The 18618-nt window shown below is 40.4% G+C and overlaps 1 protein-coding gene across 1 annotated transcript in view; it reads left to right on the top strand.

Annotated features, from left to right (window-relative positions):
* Positions 1 to 18618, top strand: part of PEBP4 (phosphatidylethanolamine binding protein 4) — a 332206-nt gene that overhangs the window by 277300 nt on the left and 36288 nt on the right. The window contains exon 4 of the mRNA XM_060251873.1: positions 2772 to 2817. Coding sequence (XP_060107856.1) covers positions 2772 to 2817 — 46 coding nt within the window. The remainder of the gene's footprint in view (positions 1 to 2771; positions 2818 to 18618) is intronic.

The following is an 18618-nucleotide window of genomic DNA, read 5'->3' on the forward strand; positions in this document are numbered from 1 at the left end:
GTGTAAGTGAACATAAGTGCTTCACAGATTATGCATGCTTAAAACATTTTAGGAATACAACTAACAACCAAAAGTGTACATGAGCAAAGACCTGATTCTAAGCATACATGTCCTACAGATACTCCCATCAGGCAGCTGGTAGTGACTGCTAGCCTTGTTGAGTATACATCTCATGGCAGGGATGGGTTTGCTACATAATAATCTGAGAAATCGCCCTGTGTTGATAGTAGCCTTGTGCATTTGGGACTGTAACGCATGTAAAAACGCTGTGTGTAAAACTTTTTCTCGAGAGCCAGTTTGATGTAGTGGTTAAGTGCACTGACTGTAATATGAGAGGACCAGGTTTGATTCCTCCTCCACATGCAGCAGCTGGGTGACCTTGGGTCAGTCACAGTTCTCTCGGAGCTGTTCTCTCAAGAGTAGTTCTCTAAGAGCTCTCTCAGCCCCACCTACTTCACAGGGTGTCTGTTGTGGGAGAGGAAGGGAAAGGAGATTGTAAACCAGTCCGAGACTCTGAGTGAAGGGCAGGGTCTAAATCCAATCTCCTCCAACTCCTCCTCATCTTATCTAATAATACAATCTGTTAGGGAATCCTTCTTTGTTTTATTATTTTTTTCATACAGAGGTCCTACAATAGAGAGCCAACATGGTATAGTGCTTAGAGCAAAGGTCCCCAACTTGGGGTCTGTGGGTGCCCAGGCACATGCAGATACCTTTTCTGGAGTTCACCAAGTGTTTTTGGAAAGCGGGTAGGGCTAGGTATGGCTTTTGCTCAGCAACGCTTCGGATTAACTATTGGAGATTTGATTGGTTGTGCAGATTTTTTTAAAATGTTGCTTTGGCAGCAGCTGCCACCATAGCATCTGCACTGTATTAGAGAAATTAAGTTGTCACAGTCATTTTGGGCCAGCTCTGCCTTCTACAGCAGCCATTTTGTGGCAACCATTTTGTTGCTGCGTCCATGATGCCACGTCAGAACTCCAAATGTGCCTCCAGGCTCAAGGTCAGGGACCCTTGGCTTAGAGTGTTGGACTAGGATCTGGGAGACTCAGGTTTGAATCCCCACTCTGCCAATGGAAGCTAACTGGGTGACCTTGTGCCAGTCACACACTTTCAGCATAACCTATCTCACAGGGTTGATGTGAGAATAAAATAGAAGAGATTAGAATAACAAGTTGCTTTGGGGAGAAAAGCAGGATATAAATGAAGTAAATGTTCTGTGTTATTTTTTATATTCCTCAGATATTGTCACTATAACACACACACCTTTTTTCCACCCCATTGCATTGGTGCTTATTTGACCCCAAAATAAGATTAGGGGGAAAATAATGGCTTAGAAGGTTTAAATCTGCAAATATAAACCTTGCATTAGCTGCATTGTACATTCCACTCCTGTTCTGAATTTTGTCCCATTTTAGCAGTATTCATACATGTCACAAAAAGCACAAGAGAGAGTCAGATGTGTTTTTTAGCATCAGGTATGAAACACTGTGATTTCACTGGTGATTGCAATACAACATTGTTGACGATCACTTCATAGGAATACAACTCAGAAATATGCAAACTGCTCCTGCTAGCTTTGCCCATACATCTTTCTGACATCTCATCTGCCATCCCTGTGAGCCAGCTTTCTGAAACCATAGTGACCTTTTTGCCATGGCAAAGATATTAATTAACCACTGCCTGAATACCTATGCACACAATGGTGTCGGAGCTTTTAGAGCAAGCTTTTGTAACTTTCCCGGCAACCTGTTGCCCAGATAACAGGTCCAGTGTGATCAGTCTGTCAGTCCTTCTGTGCTGCAATGACAGCACAGCCTGTGATTCAGGGGCACTCTACAATGCCCTGGGCTGCCATGTACAAAGCAGTGACACTTTAAATATAAATTAGCAAGCAAACTATAGCTCCCACCAGCACATTTGCCCTCCCCATGCTCTCTGCTTATATTAGGCACCAAACAGTGTGTCAGGAAGGGCATTGAAAAAGCAAAGTTAAAGAAAACTAAGTAAACTTCAGGAAACTTTTCTTCTTACAGAAGACAAGCAAGACATTATAATGATTTTTTTTTTCAAAGGAGGCGGCTGAAAAGTGTTATTTATTCCTCCAGGAAAACTTCCGGTTGCTTGTCATTACTGCAGCTGACAGTGGAAAGTAATCAGGCTGCCACTGGGAGTAGAGAGAAGAAATGGGGCAATGTGGCAGCCGTGCAAGGATAATATTGCAGCCTTGTTATTCATGCTTGCCATGTGTAGTGGCTAATAATACTATCCAGGAATCCTAACTTGATCAGTGGAGGATAGAATACTGGGCAATTTGTGCAAACACATAATTAGCATCATTTCATTTATTTATTTCAAGCATTGACAGACATGCATCCCATCCTTGCTTACTTTCTGTGTTCTGTTCTTTATAAATAAATAAAGATTCCAGTGGTAATCATATTGGTCTGAAGAAGCAGAACAAAGTTTGAGCCCAGTGGCACCTTTCAGACCAACAAAGTTTTATTTTGGGCATAAGCTTTCATGTGCATGCACACTTCTTCAGATATATTGTAGTGGAAGTCTTCTAAGAGGGGCTCTATAGTATTCAAAATAATGGAAAAATGGAAACTGAATGCTTTGTAGGATTTTGTTTTGTTTTGAGCAGGACTACACAGGAACATAGTTCTGGCTGGCTTGGTGTCTTGGCTTTTTTGTAAAAAAAAAAGCCCTGATGTTTTGTATATTGCAGTGCACAAAAGTAAGGTGCAGTGTTGTTTCTTTGGTTTCAGGGAGCTGACTTGAAGACTGGGAAGGTGCGAGGCCGTGTTTTAGCAGGTAAGCTGAAGTTGCACACACACTCTCAGTGGTACTTTATCTGGAATCACAGTGTATCAGTAGGTCTTAGCACTGATGAGAAAAAAATCTATTTAAACATATGCTTTGGATTCTTATTTATATTTTTGTTATCTAGCTTCTTGGAATAAATAAAGCCAAATTCCTTATAACGGCAGCAAGAGGTACCCCTAATGTTACTCAAAACTAATTTCCTGGACCTGTAGCTTCAAAAATACATTTTTCTAGAGCTGTCTTTGACTAGAAAGACAGCAAACTTCCTGAAAGTGGGTTCAGTTCAGTTTTATTATTATGGTCAGCGACCAGATCCTACTGACAAAAACATTATCAGATATTATACAGATATTCAAGTTGAACTGAAAGTGGGATTTATGCCATCAAGAAGTATGATACTGGACACATGGGTCTTTAGAGTAGTTTGGAGGTGAATTATTTAAGAGGGAGGTCCTAGAATCCTGGAATCACAGAACTGGAAGGGGCCATAGAGTCCATCTAGTCCAGCCCCCTGCTCAGTGCAGGATCAGCCTAGAGCATCCCTGACAAATGTTTGCCCATCCTCTGCTTAAAGACATCCTGTGGGGGGAAATCACCACCTCCCTAGGTAACTGATTCCACTGCTGAACAACTCTTACTCTAAAAACATTTTCCTAATATCCAGCTGGTACCTTCTTGCCCTTAATTTAAACCCATTGTTGCAAGTTCAATGCTAGCTTGGTGGTTTCTAGTTTACATGTGGAAGGGCACACCCAACATCTCCAGTTAAAAGGATCTCAGGTAACGGAGTCTGGAACAACCTTGGAAAGCTGCTTCCATTCCCAGTGAACAATGCTAATCTAAATGGACCAGTGGTCTGATAGGAGGGTGATATCTTTGAGGAAATATGAAGTAGCATATGACATAGCATATCATGCAAGAGGCGTAGCTTCATATGTTTGTTATTAAGAGAATCTTCAAGGGGAGGTTAACTGACAAAAGTAAATGGAGAGTAAGTATACTGTACTATAGTGCATAGAGTGTCATATTGGCATAGGGAGGCTCAAGTTCAAATCCCTACTCTGCCATGAAGCACGCTAAGTGACGATGGGACAGTCTCTAAAATGTAAAATGGTGTTGGGACTGTGCCCCTGAGCTCCAAGGAGGAAGAGCAGGGTAAAAGTGTTATAAAAGTGTTATACATAAGTGAATCACAATTGTGATAGCTCTTCAGAATTTTAAAGAGAGGACCAAGAGTACAACCTGCATTCTGCACCATCTCAGGATTGTATGTTTCTCCGTTTTCAACCACTTGTTTACTTGTTTTATCACCGGGCTAATATTTTTCTTGGGTCTGAAGTGCTAAGCAACTGAAATTTTAGATGTGTACACATTTAAAAAACATTAATGTTTGTAATTTAAGAATATCAATATGGAGGACATCAGTTAATTTTTTTCTGTAAAAGTGGTATATGTCTGAGATGCTTGCTGATTCTTCCTTGGAATTCCATATCATGCTCAGAGGAGAAAAGTCTTTTGAGAACATAACATAAGAGAAGCCATGTTGGATCAGACCAATGGCCCATCCAGTCCAACACTCTGGGCCAAAAAACCAGGTGCCATCAGGAGCTCCATCAGTGGGGCCAGGACACTAGAAGTCCTCCCACTGTGGTCCCCCTCAAGCACCAAGAATACAGAGCATCACTGCCCCAGACAGAGGGTTCTAACAATACACTGTGGCTAATAGCCACTGATGGACCTCCCAATGAGAAAATTTAAAGCATGAAAAACATTAAAAAGAGTCAAAACCTTTCCACCTGTTGACTTTTTAAAAAATTCAAAACAAATGCAATTCTTACTCTCTTGGGGGCAGATCCAAATATCTTTCCTCAAATTACTACATCTGTTACTGAGGATAAAGACAGCTTTCTTTGAGATGGGATCTTTCTTCCCAGAACTTGGAACAGTAATATTTTATTTCTGGAAGAATATCCACTGCATCTCTGCCCCCCCCCCCCACACCTCAAGGGGAGCTGATTTAATTGGGAATTGCCTGTGACCTCATACATGGGGAGAAATAATAAATTATTCTAATTTATTGTTAAGATGCCCAACATTCCCTACACCATTCAACTCAAGTCCCTTTAAAAAAACAAAAACATTGCCAAGTATTTTACAAGCCTTCCTCCACCTAGCACAAAAATGCCTCATAGACCTTTTTCTCTCCCCCCCCCCCCCAAAAGTAGGGAAAGAGGTGCCCACCCATATTGTACTTGTGTTTTCCTTCAGGACAACAGTGCAGAAAGAAATGGTTGACCCTCTTTCCCTTGCACTGTGTTCCCAATCCAAATGGTTTTTTAAACATTAACATGAAATAATGCATTGTGAGATCTTGGAATCTCCTTACTGTATGGCTTATCTGTCAAAACTCCAATACAAGTACTGTTCCATGAATGTTCAAAAAGCACATAAATTTATCTTATCTGTTTTTGATAACAAAGTGAAATTGGCAAAACAAATAAAAACCTGAAGTTCTATTTCGATCATGGCACTGCAAGGTTTGAAGAAGGATCACACAGGCATGTGTAATACCTAAAAGTTCATGCTTTTCACGTTGCACCCTGTTAGGTTATTAAAAGATGAGGGATTCTCCCAATTGCAGTCTCACAATAGTACAAGTAATTTCAGAATTGCAACAACAATAAGGAGGAATAATTTCATGCTCCTGCCAGACATGAGATTTTTATCTCCTTTTTAGCTATGAAGTATTAACAATACATCAGGTAAACTTTTCCATATTCAAGCAAGCAAGGCAGATTATTTCCTGCCCAATAACTCCCCAATCAACTTGACTTCTCAGAGATTATTTCATACTAGGAGTAAGGCCTATTGTGAAGAAAAATACAACAGGCTCTAGAACAGGGGTGGCCAAACTGCAGCTCAGGAGCAACCTGTGGCTCCTTCACAAATGTTGTGTGGCTCTTGAAGTCCCCACTGACCTTTCCCTCAGAGGCCTGTAGTGATCCTTTAGGAATTTCCCACCAACCTGGAAAGGTATCACTAAAGGCCTCTATGAGAGTGCCCCCCCTCCAGCTTTGCTGTCTTCCCACCCACCCAAGTGAAGGCATTAATTACACACATACACACCCCACTGCACCTCAAGGGGAGCTGATCTCTGCCATCAGGAAGTTCCTAACCTGGAGTTGCCAACCCTGCAGCCTCTAAGGGAAAGGATAGTATTTCTTCACAGTGTGTGTGGGGGGGATGAGGGGGAACCAAAGCAGCTGACATCATTCTCATTTCTCTCCCCCCTTTGATCTGAACAACCACCCTGTGAGGCTTCCCTATCTCCTCAGGCAATCATCTTGGGGCGAGGCTAAGGGGAGGAGGGAGAGAGGGATGAAAGACAGTAAAGGTGGGACAGTCATGCCCTCTGAGGCAGTGCCAGGCTCCCTGGCTATTGGAGTGGCCTTTGGAGGCTGTGTGTGCTGGCAGGCCATCAGTGTGGGCTGTTGATAGGGCCTTTTGTGAGGCCGCAGGAACTCTGCAGCCTTTTCTCAAGCCGGTTGACAAAGAAGAGCTAAGAGATGTGGCTGTCTTTGAGGTAAGACTGCTTCTGGCAGTTTGTTCTACATTCTTGGGCCTGCGTAGGCTGGGCAGGGAAGTCAGCCAATGGGATGCCAGAGACACTAACCGACATGTGATAGGCCATTCGTTTGTTCTAAAAATATTAGCGAATGGCCATCCTCAGTTTGGCCATGGCGATAAGAGAATTATTAATATAGATAAGGTCATTAATTGTACAGTGGTAGAGAAACCTGTATCTATCTATTACATGTGTATCCCCCTCCCCCTTTCTCCAATATTCTCACGGCAGGGATCTTCCATCCTCCATACAAAGCCTATAATTACAATTAACACAAATACAACTGTCATGGGGAAGAGAGCAGCATTCTTACCTATGTTGTTTACCTTATACAGTCAGTGGCAATCTGTTCCGCTTTAGCTTTAATCCTTGTTAACATCAACAGCTACTTGTTGCTTAGAATATTTAAAAAATGTGAACTTTCCTTTTGTCCAAACAGAGGTGTGATGTTTAAATCAATGTACTTAAATATGGGGTGCACATGCACCCATGCTTTCTCTGCTTACCGCATGTTGGACTCGATGGATCATTGGTCTGATTCAGCACAGCTGTTCTTAGACAGATGCTGTATAAGGATATGGCAAAGCTGTGCTGGGGAAAGGGAAGTGCCCTTTAAAGAGCTGGGTGGGGAATAGTATGCAGCAGGGGGCTGCCTTGCATCATGTTGAAAACAGAGGGTAGCTCTGCATACAGCCAGTTTTCACAGTTTCTCCTTTGAACTGGATCAAATGAGATTTTTCTTTGATCTACTTTAAAGAGTTTTTTATTGGCATGGATGTTTTATTGGTATAATTTGTGTTTATTGTTTTTACTGTCTGCTTTGTTTTATTGTTGTGAGCCGACCTGAGCTGGTCTGGAGAGCTGACATACAGATTTCCTAAATAAATAAAGGAGAAAGCCCCAAGAAACCCCTGATTCAGGCTCACCATGAACACAGTACAATGTGGACATTCCTTCTTCCTGTTCATGTAAGAAAAAGTCCCCATGGAGAAGTAGCCTACATCAGCTCTTTAGACAGCTACAAACATAATTAAAAACAAGGATTAAAACAAATACACTTAATGCAGGAGGTGACTTTGATACTAAAGAGGGAAAGAGGCAAACCTAAGTGTTTCTCCACAGAAAATCCCCCATATTTCTTTCTTATTTTATTAAAATATACCCACCCTTCTTTTCTGTCTCAAGACATACAATTCCAATGTTAAGGACATACAAAATACAATAAAGCCTCATTTATCCTAACCCTCTTAAGAAAACACCTACAGCTTAAATCCCATGAAAAGTTTGCAAACGAAATTGCCTTACAGCAACTCCTAGAAAGTTCAAAAGACAGTGCCTCCTTCACCAACTCAGTGAGCCCATTTCACAAGTTAGAAGCCAATGGAGAGAAGAAACAGGCTCTAATAGATGACAAAATTCCAACCGTAAACAAAAGAACAACTAGAAGGGCAACCAGAATACTTCAGTTGAAGCATAGCAACATATGGGGAGAGAAAGTCCTTCCAACAGGCAATGAACGACTTTAAAAGCTGTAAGCAGCACCTTGAACTGGATCCAGAAACAATGTGGCAGAAAATATAGCTGTTTTAAAATAGTTGAAAAGGGTTTTCTCATTGGCTAGTTCTTAATCAGGCTGCTGCATTCTGTAGTCAATGTGTTGTCTTCAAGGACAGCCCAATGTAGAATATGTTATAGTAATTCAACTCCAAGTTTACAAGAGCATGGATTAGCATAGAAAAATAAAATAGTGCTCACACTACCATTAGCATGGTGGCTAAGACTAGAGAGGTAAAATTTCTGAAAATTTTGAATTTACAGAAAAACAAGTGGATTCCACCCCCCCACACTTTTTTAAAAAAAACTTGGAAAAAAGACAGAAATTTGGGGGGAAATTAAAGTATATGCAATACTTACTGTCCTATCAAACCCAAACTAATTGTATCTTTTATAACTTACTTAGCATATAAAATAAGGGTGTGCATTCAGATCTATCAAAGTCAAAAATATACCTGAAAAATACTTTATCAGTATTTTTCGATTTATTTTGGCTTCCCAGATGTATCCTGGTTTTCGGGGGGGGGGGGGAGAGCAAAAAAAAAATCCTGGCTATATTTGGGGATTTCAGGAAAATCTGAAAACATATGTTTGTCAAGCAGGCTTATATGGTCCCCTTAAACTTTAAAGAGGGGGGCGTGGCGTCGCACGCATAGGGAATGGACGCCTGAAAACAGAGCTCCTTACTTACCCCTGCCAAATCCACTTAAGCAAGCGCCCAGCGTTGTTGTTTGTTTTCTTTTTTTTCTTTAATTAGTATGGGAACAGTAGATGGTCAAAAGCCCAGATCAAAAAGAAATTCAAGGAACTCTGTTAAAGACTATTTTCCAAAAAAGCCCAAGGCTAAGGCCTCAGGAAAAGCAAGCAGCCCTGCAAGCAAGATGGCGTCGGGAGAAGGGGAAAACACAGCAGCAGACCTAGCTTCATTTCGTTCTGAGGTAATGGAGGCTTTTCAAAAACTGGAAAAAAATATGACTGACAAAATATCTGCCATGATCCAGCCCCTTTCTGCTCAATTGGAGGGTTTCAAAACGTCCTTAGAGAAGGTGGCAGAGACGGCAGATTCTGCTTTTAACATGGCTTGTGCAGTGCAGGAGGACACTCAATATTTTTATAAAAGAGATGAATGGGCCACTGATAAAATTATTGCACTTGAGAACCAACTGAAAATGGGGAATGTTAAAATTCGCGGGCTCCCCGAGAACTCTGCCTCTCCCTCTGACCTAAAATCTCTTATAGCCTCCTGGCTATCAAAGGCATTGGGTTTTTCTGAATCTGATCTTTGTGCCCTGGAGGCTGCATATAGAATTGGCCCTTTGCGCAGACAGAAAACTTCGTTGCCTAGGGACATTTTAGTCCGTTTCTCTTCTGCCTCAGTTAAATCCAAGCTGCTGCAAAAAGCCCGGGCTATAAATCCACTTCTGCTAGGAGATTACAACATCCAAATTCTACAGGATTTGTCTTCTGAAACCTTGCAAAGGCGGAAAATTTTGAAGCCAATTATAGAAATCCTGAACAGGGAAAACATCAGATATCGATGGGTTGCTTCGTACAAGCTGCAAGTTACTGTACAGGATCGGCCGTTTGTCGCTGGAGGCCTTGACTCAGGCCTAAGCATGCTCAGTGATTTGAATCTTCCTGTTCCCACCGGCCTTATAGAAGCAGCCTCTCATGCTCACTCAATAACTTCAGACACTAGATGGCGTCATGTGCCTATGAACCGTCCTGATCGGCCTGTTTCTCCTAGAAGCTAAACGCTGGAACTGTTGCTATGCAGAAATCTTCCCTTTTTTTGTGGATTCTTGACGTCCCTTTTTTTTTTCCTGACATATAAGCTTTGCCTACTGAACTGCTGACTTATAAGCTTTGCCTACGTGTAACTCTGTCACGGCTTAGAAATATGCTGATGATTGTTTCGTGCCTATGAAGCAATGTTTATATACGAAATTGGGGGGTCCCCCCCCCCTTTTTTTGGTTATTTATATCTTTTGAACACAATGTTATGAATGTGAGGGAGTTATTAATTCAAATCAACTCATTAAAGGAAATCTTGGTTGATTGGGTATGCATGATTGGAAGAATGGGGTGACTTGGAATATATGGTTTGAGTAGGAGCTGGAATGGGGAGGCTGGGTGTTGAGTGAGGGAGTGGGAGAGAGGGAGGGAGAGAGAGAGAGTGAGGGGGGGTAGATCAGAGTGAGAAACTTGAATAGTATGATTAGGGTTTTATATCAATATATTTCTTTCTACTATGAGTTAATGAATTGTCAGGACCTTTTCCCTTCCTGTGTGAATTGTTGAATGGAAATGAATCTGTGAGACAGAGGGTGGGTAGGGAATGTATGTGTGTGTCAGTTTGTGCCTTATGCTACTATGAAGGTTTGGAAACTTGTTTCCCTCACCATCATATCTCCCTACATAGGCTTATAAGTGGCTGAAGGATAGTTGGTGGGGAGTGTTTGGGGAGACCAGTATTTAATAGTGTTCATAGTTCTGTTTAAAGTTTCATTGTATTTTTATCATAGTGTCTTAAGTCTTACAATAACTTTGTGATCGAGATCTGATGCTGTTACACATGGTATATTAGTTTGCCTGTAATTATCTTTAATTCACTAACCTGAGTTGGTAAAAGGCACAGGTTTTATTATATGTGGCTTTCTAGGCATTTTAGCCTTGACTAGATCAGCTTTGTTTGGCCTTTCATTATAAACTTTCTATACATTCGGCTCTGTTATTCTGTTTATAAATTTTATTTTTGCTGGGTTGATAGTGTTAAATATAAGCATTTTTGGCAGAGAGGGAGAATGGAGAACTTCAGTTTTTTTAATTAGCTCCATTTGGTAGTTGTTGCTAGTTGTGTGGTGTCTTCAGTAACGAAGACTTCCGCTTCAAATTTATCCTTTTAAGTAAATAGTTGTTGTTTTCCCAAGTTTGGGTTAACAGAGTTGGAGGGTGAGTTAGTGGCTAGTGTCTGTTAATGCTAGACCACTGGTGTTGGTTATGGTTTTTTGTTTGTGTTACGGGCAGCATAACTGTATTGAATTATTATGGATTTAGTTGGAAGTTTTTTAAAGCCTTTGATCTGAAATCTGTCCTCATACCTTTGAAATTTGATCTACAGGATTCACCTCTAGCTATCCTGGTGGCACTTGGGTTCAAAGCTATGAATTGCAATAATTTTGATAACCTTGGTTATTTCCTCTTTCAATTATGGCAGAGTGCCACTTGAAATTTCTATCTCTAAACTGTAATGGGCTAAATAATTTAATTAAGAAAAAACGGGTTGCCCCTGCCATCTCTCGTCAGAAACCAGATATAGTTTTTTTGCAAGAAACTCACCTTAAGGGTAACCAGCCCAAGGTCTTCCAGTCAAAATTTTTTGCTCATCAATTTCAAGCTTACGGGTCTTCCAAAGCAAGAAGTGTGGCCATCTTAATAGGTAAATCAGTCCAATTCACTTTTGAAAATTCCTCAATTGACCCTAGGGGTCAGTATATTTTTATCAATGGGGTCTTTAATGGTAGCCCTTATACTCTGGCATCGGTGTATGCTCCAAATGATGGACAAATTGCATTTATTAAAGATACGTTGTCACAACTTCAAACTTTTCATAAAGGGCCCATTATTTTGGGAGGAGATCTCAACTATGTTGTCAATCCTTCTTTAGATAGATCTCAAAAAAGCCTGCTACCTCTATCTGCCAATAAATGGTCTCAATCAAAAGATTCGAATGGCCAAAATGATTTAGCTCAAATTTTTCAATCCTATAATCTGTCAGACATTTGGAGAAGCAGGCATCCAAAAGAAAGAGACTATACCTTCTTTTCTTCTTGTCATCAAACTTATTCCAGAATAGATTTTCTTTTAGTTTCGGATTCTATTTCTAACCTTTTTTTTAAAGTAGACATTGGCCCAATGATTTGGTCTGATCATGCATGGTTGGAAGGTTATATGTCAGGAATCACTGAAAGATCTTTTTCTTTTAATTGGAGATTGGATAGTAAACTTCTGTCTATGAAATCGGTTACAGATTCCATTGAAAAAGACATTAAAGAATTTTTTCAATTCAATACTGAGTGTGGAGTACCTCAGCATATAGTTTGGGACTCGTTTAAAGCTGTGGCAGATTTTTGGCTATTGCCTCTTCGTATAAAAAAGAAAAAGACAAAATTAGATCTGATTTGGTTGCCAACATTACCAAATTGGAAGAGAAATTTAAAAAATTTGGTAGCAAAAAAACTTATTCAAAACTTCTTATAGAAAGGAAAAAAATAGAATCTTTTGACGTCTCCAAGATTCAAAAACAAATGGCTTATATAAAACAAAAATATTGGTTTCGAACTCCTCAATCCCTTAAACTCCTATCATGGAAGGTTAAAAAGAGAATATCCTCAATGGCTATTTCTTCCATTCGTTCTAAATCCGGTACCTTGAAACATTCCACTAAGGATATTGTAGGAGTTTTTAAAAAATACTATTCATCTCTATATTCCTCCCAGCATCCAGCATCAGACCTTATTTCATCTTTTTTAGACACTCACTCAGTTATTAAGCCTGTTTCTCCTGAGGTTAAATCCCTTTTGGACAAACCTTTTACTGCACTTGAAATACAGGAGACTATCAAGTCTATGAAATCCAATAAATCTCCAGGCCGAGATGGCTTTATACCAGAATTTTATAATTTTTTTAATACTTTGTTGGCTCCCATCTTGGCGGACGCCTGTAATCAGTTTGTACAGTCTGGTTCTTTTCCAGTTACTTGGTCACAGGCAAAAATCATTCTTCTACCAAAGAAAGACAAAGACTTGCTAGACCCTAGTTCATACAGGCCGATATCGCTCCTTAATTGTGATTACAAGATTTTTACAGCAGCCCTGGTGGCTAGGCTTAATACTTTTATAGGGAACTACATTCATCCTGACCAATCGGGCTTTATCCCACACCGTGAGTTAACGGACAATACTAGAATGGTCCTTGATGTTATTCAATACTGCCGGAAATTTAATATTGAGTCTTCTTTCATCTTGTCTATTGATTTTGAAAAAGCCTTTGATTCCGTTGAAGTTCCTTATCTTACAACCTTACTGCAGAAAATGAATTTTGGCCCGAATTTTCTGAAGATAATCCATTCTTTATATAAGTCGCCTTCTGCTATTCTTTCTATTAATAATTTGGATTCTGAAGAATTTAATCTTTTCAGAGGGACGAGGCAAGGTTGCCCCTTGTCTCCTCTGCTTTTTGCAATCGCAATTGAACCTCTTGCTAATGCTATCCGTAATACCAATATTATTGCTGGTATCCCTATTAGAAAGAAACAAATTAAGGTGTCTTTGTTTGCAGATGACCTAGTGCTTTTTGTTACAAAACCTTCTTTACCAGCTGTCTTTGATTTATTATCTGTATTTTCTTCTATATCGGGTCTTCGAGTAAACCCATCTAAAACCATTCTTTATCCCATCACAATTTCAGATGCTCTCCAAGATTCCATCTACTCCAAATTATCACTTCAAAAAAATGGATAGATATTGGACATATTTGGGGATCAATATACCTTTAAAATTGGGAGATATTTTTAAAGTCAATCATCATTTATTGATTAAGGACATTCTTACTATGCAAAAGAATAAAAATTCTTCACTCATTCCCTGGAACGAAAAAATTCAGATTATTAAATCTTTTATTTTTCCCAAATTTCTGTTTTTATTTCGAGCCATTCCTATTCTTATTCCTGAGGATTTATTTGTGGGTTGGCGTCGTTCGTTCTTAAGATACATTTGGAACAAGGGCTTATCTAGAATAGGGTATGCAACTCTTATTCGTTCTAAATCCTCAGGTGGTCTGGCTCTTCCGGATCTGCATAAATTTTATGAAGCTGCCATTTTAGGAGGCCTTGTCAGATACCATGATGCTGATTTAAATTCAGGCTGGAAGGTCCTAGAAGATACCTATCTAAATAACAAATCGTTTCAATCTACCTTATGGGAATTTCCAAAGAAGAGACCTCCTAATATCTCCTCCAACCTTTTCCTTAAAGCTATTTTTCAGATTTGGGACAAACGCCGCCTCTCTTTAGCCCCTCCTATGTCTCCACTATCTCATTTTATGGATGTTTCTTGGTTTCAACCGGGGTTTTTTTACAAGTCTTTTCCAATTTGGAAAAAATATAATCTTTATAGGTTTGTGGATATTTTGTCCAATGGAAAAGTGCTCGACAAAAAATCTTTAGAAGAGAAAACTGGTGGGACAAAAATCCCATGGTTTGAATACTTGCAAACTAACAACTTGGTGACATCACTCTCAAAGAAATGCAATTTCAATCGACCTCTTACTTTCTTTGAATCCTTGCTACAATCTCCTTTTTTAAAGCGGAAGGGACTGATTTCATTTATCTATAAGGGTTTGCTAGACATTGATGCTGTTGATTTGTTATCCTATCAAGAAATTTGGCAAAGGAATAGTTCAATTAATTTTCAGGAGGATGTTTGGCAACAAATCTGGTCATCTCCTTCGTTTGTTTCAAAATCATTGAATATACAATTACAAACTCAAAAAATTTTGTTCCGGTGGTATTTAACACCTCAGAGATTAAGCCATATGGCGATAAATCAATCCTCCAAATGTTGGAAAAATTGTGGAGAGGTGGGCACATTTATACACTGCTGGTGGTCTTGCCCGAGGGTGCAGTCGTTTTGGGCAGTAATTGTGGCAAAAATCAAGGATATCACGGGCTATAGTTTACCCTTAAGATTGGAACTCATTTTGCTTGACTGTTGGAAAGGTATTTCTATTACTTCTCTCAATAAATCCCTGATATCCCTGTTACTAGCTGCTGCTAAAATGGTGTTAGCCCAATTTTGGAAATCTCCCAATATTCCTCCAGTTAAAGCCTGGTATGCTAAAATCTGGGAGGTTTATGCTATGGACAAGATAGCAGATAGTTTATGCAATATAAATAATTCAGAAGGTAAAGATTCTCTGATGTACAAGTGGCTTCCATTTCTTAAATTTTCTTTTAGTCCTGTAGATCAGATGCGTACATGTATTCCTGGTAGATATTATGACATTATTAATTTGATGTAATTAACATATGGACAGAGTACTTATTTTTTAATTCAGCTGCCAAGTATGTATGTATGTGTGAATGTATGTATGTGTTGTTTTGTTTGTATTTTGTGTATATATATATATTTTGTTTTCTGCTGGTATGCTATGCTTATACACAAAGAATGATTGCAGATACAGTCATTGATTGCTTTATTTGTATGTTTACTAAATTCAATAAAAAAGTTTTTGGACAAAAAAAAAACTTTAAAGAGACAGCAGAAGTCAGCTCAAGGATCAGCTGGGGTGGCAGTAAACGGAGAGCTCCCTACTGCCTCCCTACTGCCTCAGCTATGGCTGGCTTCTCTTGCAGCTCAATTTAAACCCGGTTGCAAGAAAAGCCAGCCCAAGATCAGCTGGATTGGTGGGGAGTTCAGAGCTCCCTGCTCATGCAGCTCTGCACTGCCGAATTCTGCCGCCCAGTTTAAACTCAGCAGCTCAGCTGGGATTACTGTGCCTGCAGAAGGCCCATCGCTTCCTGCAGGCACAGCTTTGTGCTGCCTTCTCCTGCTGCCTGATTTAAACCAGACAGCAGGAGAGGGCAGCCCAGCGGGGATCAGCTGTGCCCATGGGAAGCCAATTGCTCCCAAGTGGCACAGCTCTGCACTGCCTCCTCCTACAGTAGGGGTGGCACAGAAGAAGAAGCATCTTCAGGTAAGAAATTACTTTACTTTATGCCCTAGGACAGGGGTGGCCAACAGTAGCTCTCCAGATGTTTTTTGCCTACAACTCCCATCATCCCCAGTCAGCATGGTCAATGGCTGGGGCTGATGGGAGCTGTAGGCAAAAAACATCTGGAGAGCTACCGTTGGCCACCCCGTCCTACAGAATCTGAATACCATAACAGTATTTGGATCTGGAATTTTCTGGAACATGAAATTTTTGGGACTCCAATAGATCCGAACTGAAAAATATCAGTTTAAAATATTGCACACCTCAGAGATAAAACTGTGATATTTGACATATTTATGGAATTTAAATATTACAATTACCTTAGTTTTGTATAGCAAAATTGCAAATATACCCAATATTTTAGAGAAAACTGCAAGCTGATACACCCTATGCTCTTTTAGCACATGTACCTTAATTTTTGCTATCTGATTAGAGAGAGCTAAGTTCTTTAAAAAAAAACTTTCAGTCTTCTTCTGAGGCTTTGATACACTTTCTACCTCATTTCCTTTTCATCTCTCCCCCCTCCCCCTGCTCCCAGTCTGTGGGTAAATGTGACACAGTTTTTTCAAGCAGAGGTGAAAAGGTCAACAATGTCAGGTCCAAAGAAGGCATGCAGTGACTGAGAAGCAATGAAAACCCAATATGCTCCCCTCATGAAGATTAGGTATCCTTCTAGGTGCAGAAATGCATCTTGAATTTAAGAGCTATATACATCTACCACATGACCACCTTATCTTTAAAAGCATTTCACTAATTCAAAAAGAGAAAATATATCACACAGGGTTGCCAACCTCCAGGTGGGGACTGGAGATCTCTTGGAATTCCAAGTGATCTCCAGACTCTAGAGATCAGTTCCCCTGGAGGAAAGGGCTGCTTTGGAGGGTAGACTCTATGACAGTATACTGTTCTTATTTTATCATTTATTTATTTGATTTCTAGCCCACCCACCTCTGTACAACAGAACTCAGAGTGGGTTAACAACATATTTATGAAACAATATCTATAAAATTAGGTTATTAACACAATTCTTATAATACATTACTAACAGTTAAAATTAACAACTAAAAGACAGCACATGAAGAGGGAAATATGACCTGGTGTCCCTTATCCAGGAGGAGAGTGAATAGCCTACAATTGGTCAATGTAAAATAGGAGACAAAAAACGGGAAAAGGGGGAAGGAAGGAAAAGGAAAAAAAGGAAGGTCAAGCTAAAGTGAAAACCTTCACGGCCTTCAACCATAAGCCTGGCAGAACATCTCTGTCTTGCAGGCCCTGCAGAATTGCATTAGGTGACACAGGACCCAGATCTTGCTCAGCAGGGCATTCCACCAGATCAGAGCCAGGGCCAAGAAAGCTCATGCTGTGCTTGAGGACAGCCTGATACTTTTTAGGCTAGGGATCACCAGTAAGTTGTTGTTTGTTGAGCATAAAGTAGGGATGGGTGTGAACCAGGAAAATGGAGGTTTGTGAAAGTTCATGCAGTCTCACAAACCATAAACCTACACAAACCTTTCCGTGAACTGGTTTGAGGTTCATGGTTCGTGATGTAGTGTGACTTGCAAAAGCCATGTTCCTCTTCTCTCCAAACCCCACCCTTCCCAGGCTCCAGCCCCCACAAATTTCCAGGAATGTTCTCATTTGGAGCTAGCAGCCCTAATTTCCTAGGAGCTTTTTTCAGTACTCCCCCCAATTTCCAATTTTTCTGGGGGGGGTTTCCTGAACCTTCACATCTCTAGTGAAGACTCAGATTGGGAGGACAAAATTCTCGGAGCCCTAGTTGCCCTGGGGGAGAAGACACAAGAGATTATAATATTTTCAAATCCCCTGATGAACCTAATGTAAAATACATAGGGATTGAAACCCCCCCCCCCCATAAATTATCTCTCAGCCCTTTGTTTCTTTTTTCTTTTTGCCTATGGATAAGAAGTAAAGTTTCATCCATCTTTAAACGGAATAGTGTTAAGTAGTCTGAGGGTGCGGTCATACGTCACATTAAAAGCGGGTGTGTAGCGCTCAAATTTGAACCGCTGAATATTGATTCGATGCAGGGCCGTTCAGACGAACATCCAAGAATGCAACTCATTCTGTTGTTGAGTGATCAGACATCCAATAATATCACACTCTTTTCTTGGAGCATGCATGCTCAGACGGTGATTTCTGGGAGGGGGTGGGGTCCATTGAACATGCGCGCAACTGTTTGGAGGTGGGAAATCAAACGTTGCTTCAGAGGCAGAGGGGGAGGGGGGAAAGTTTCCCGATTTAACGTTGCCAATTCAAACCAGGGAACTGCCAGGAATTACTTTCCTAGAAATTGGCAGTGACAATGATATCTGGAAATCCTCCACATTGGGAAAAAAAGATTTTTTTCCTGTTCTGAATAGTAGGATAACGTTTAACCCCCCCTCTGATCCTGTGTTGATTGGAGAAGCAGAAGCGTCACCTCAGATTCCCGGATGATCTGGCAATGTGCATGTCTACTGGAGTTTTTTTTTTTTTTTAAGGTGGGAGGGGTGGTAAACATTCCAAGGGGCAGTATCGCGCGTGAGCTGTCCAAACAGGAAAAGGCCGATCTTGTGCCGCTTTTTTGAAAAAGGGCCAGACTTTCTGCGCTGTCAAATTAATGCGGCATTGATCCGCAACAAGCCGGGATGACCCTGGATGACGCTCAATTGCCAGATGTGGATGTCTGAATGAACACATTTAATCCGTCAGCGAGACGGAGCTGTGTCACCACTAATGGTACATCTGACTGCATAGTGTGTGACATAATGCATTGTAACCCAAATTTACATGGACCAGCATAACATTTAAAAATGCTGTGAAATCTGTAGAGAATG

Source organism: Heteronotia binoei, chromosome 12 (assembly GCF_032191835.1).
Source record: "Heteronotia binoei isolate CCM8104 ecotype False Entrance Well chromosome 12, APGP_CSIRO_Hbin_v1, whole genome shotgun sequence".
NCBI lineage: Eukaryota > Metazoa > Chordata > Lepidosauria > Squamata > Gekkonidae > Heteronotia > Heteronotia binoei.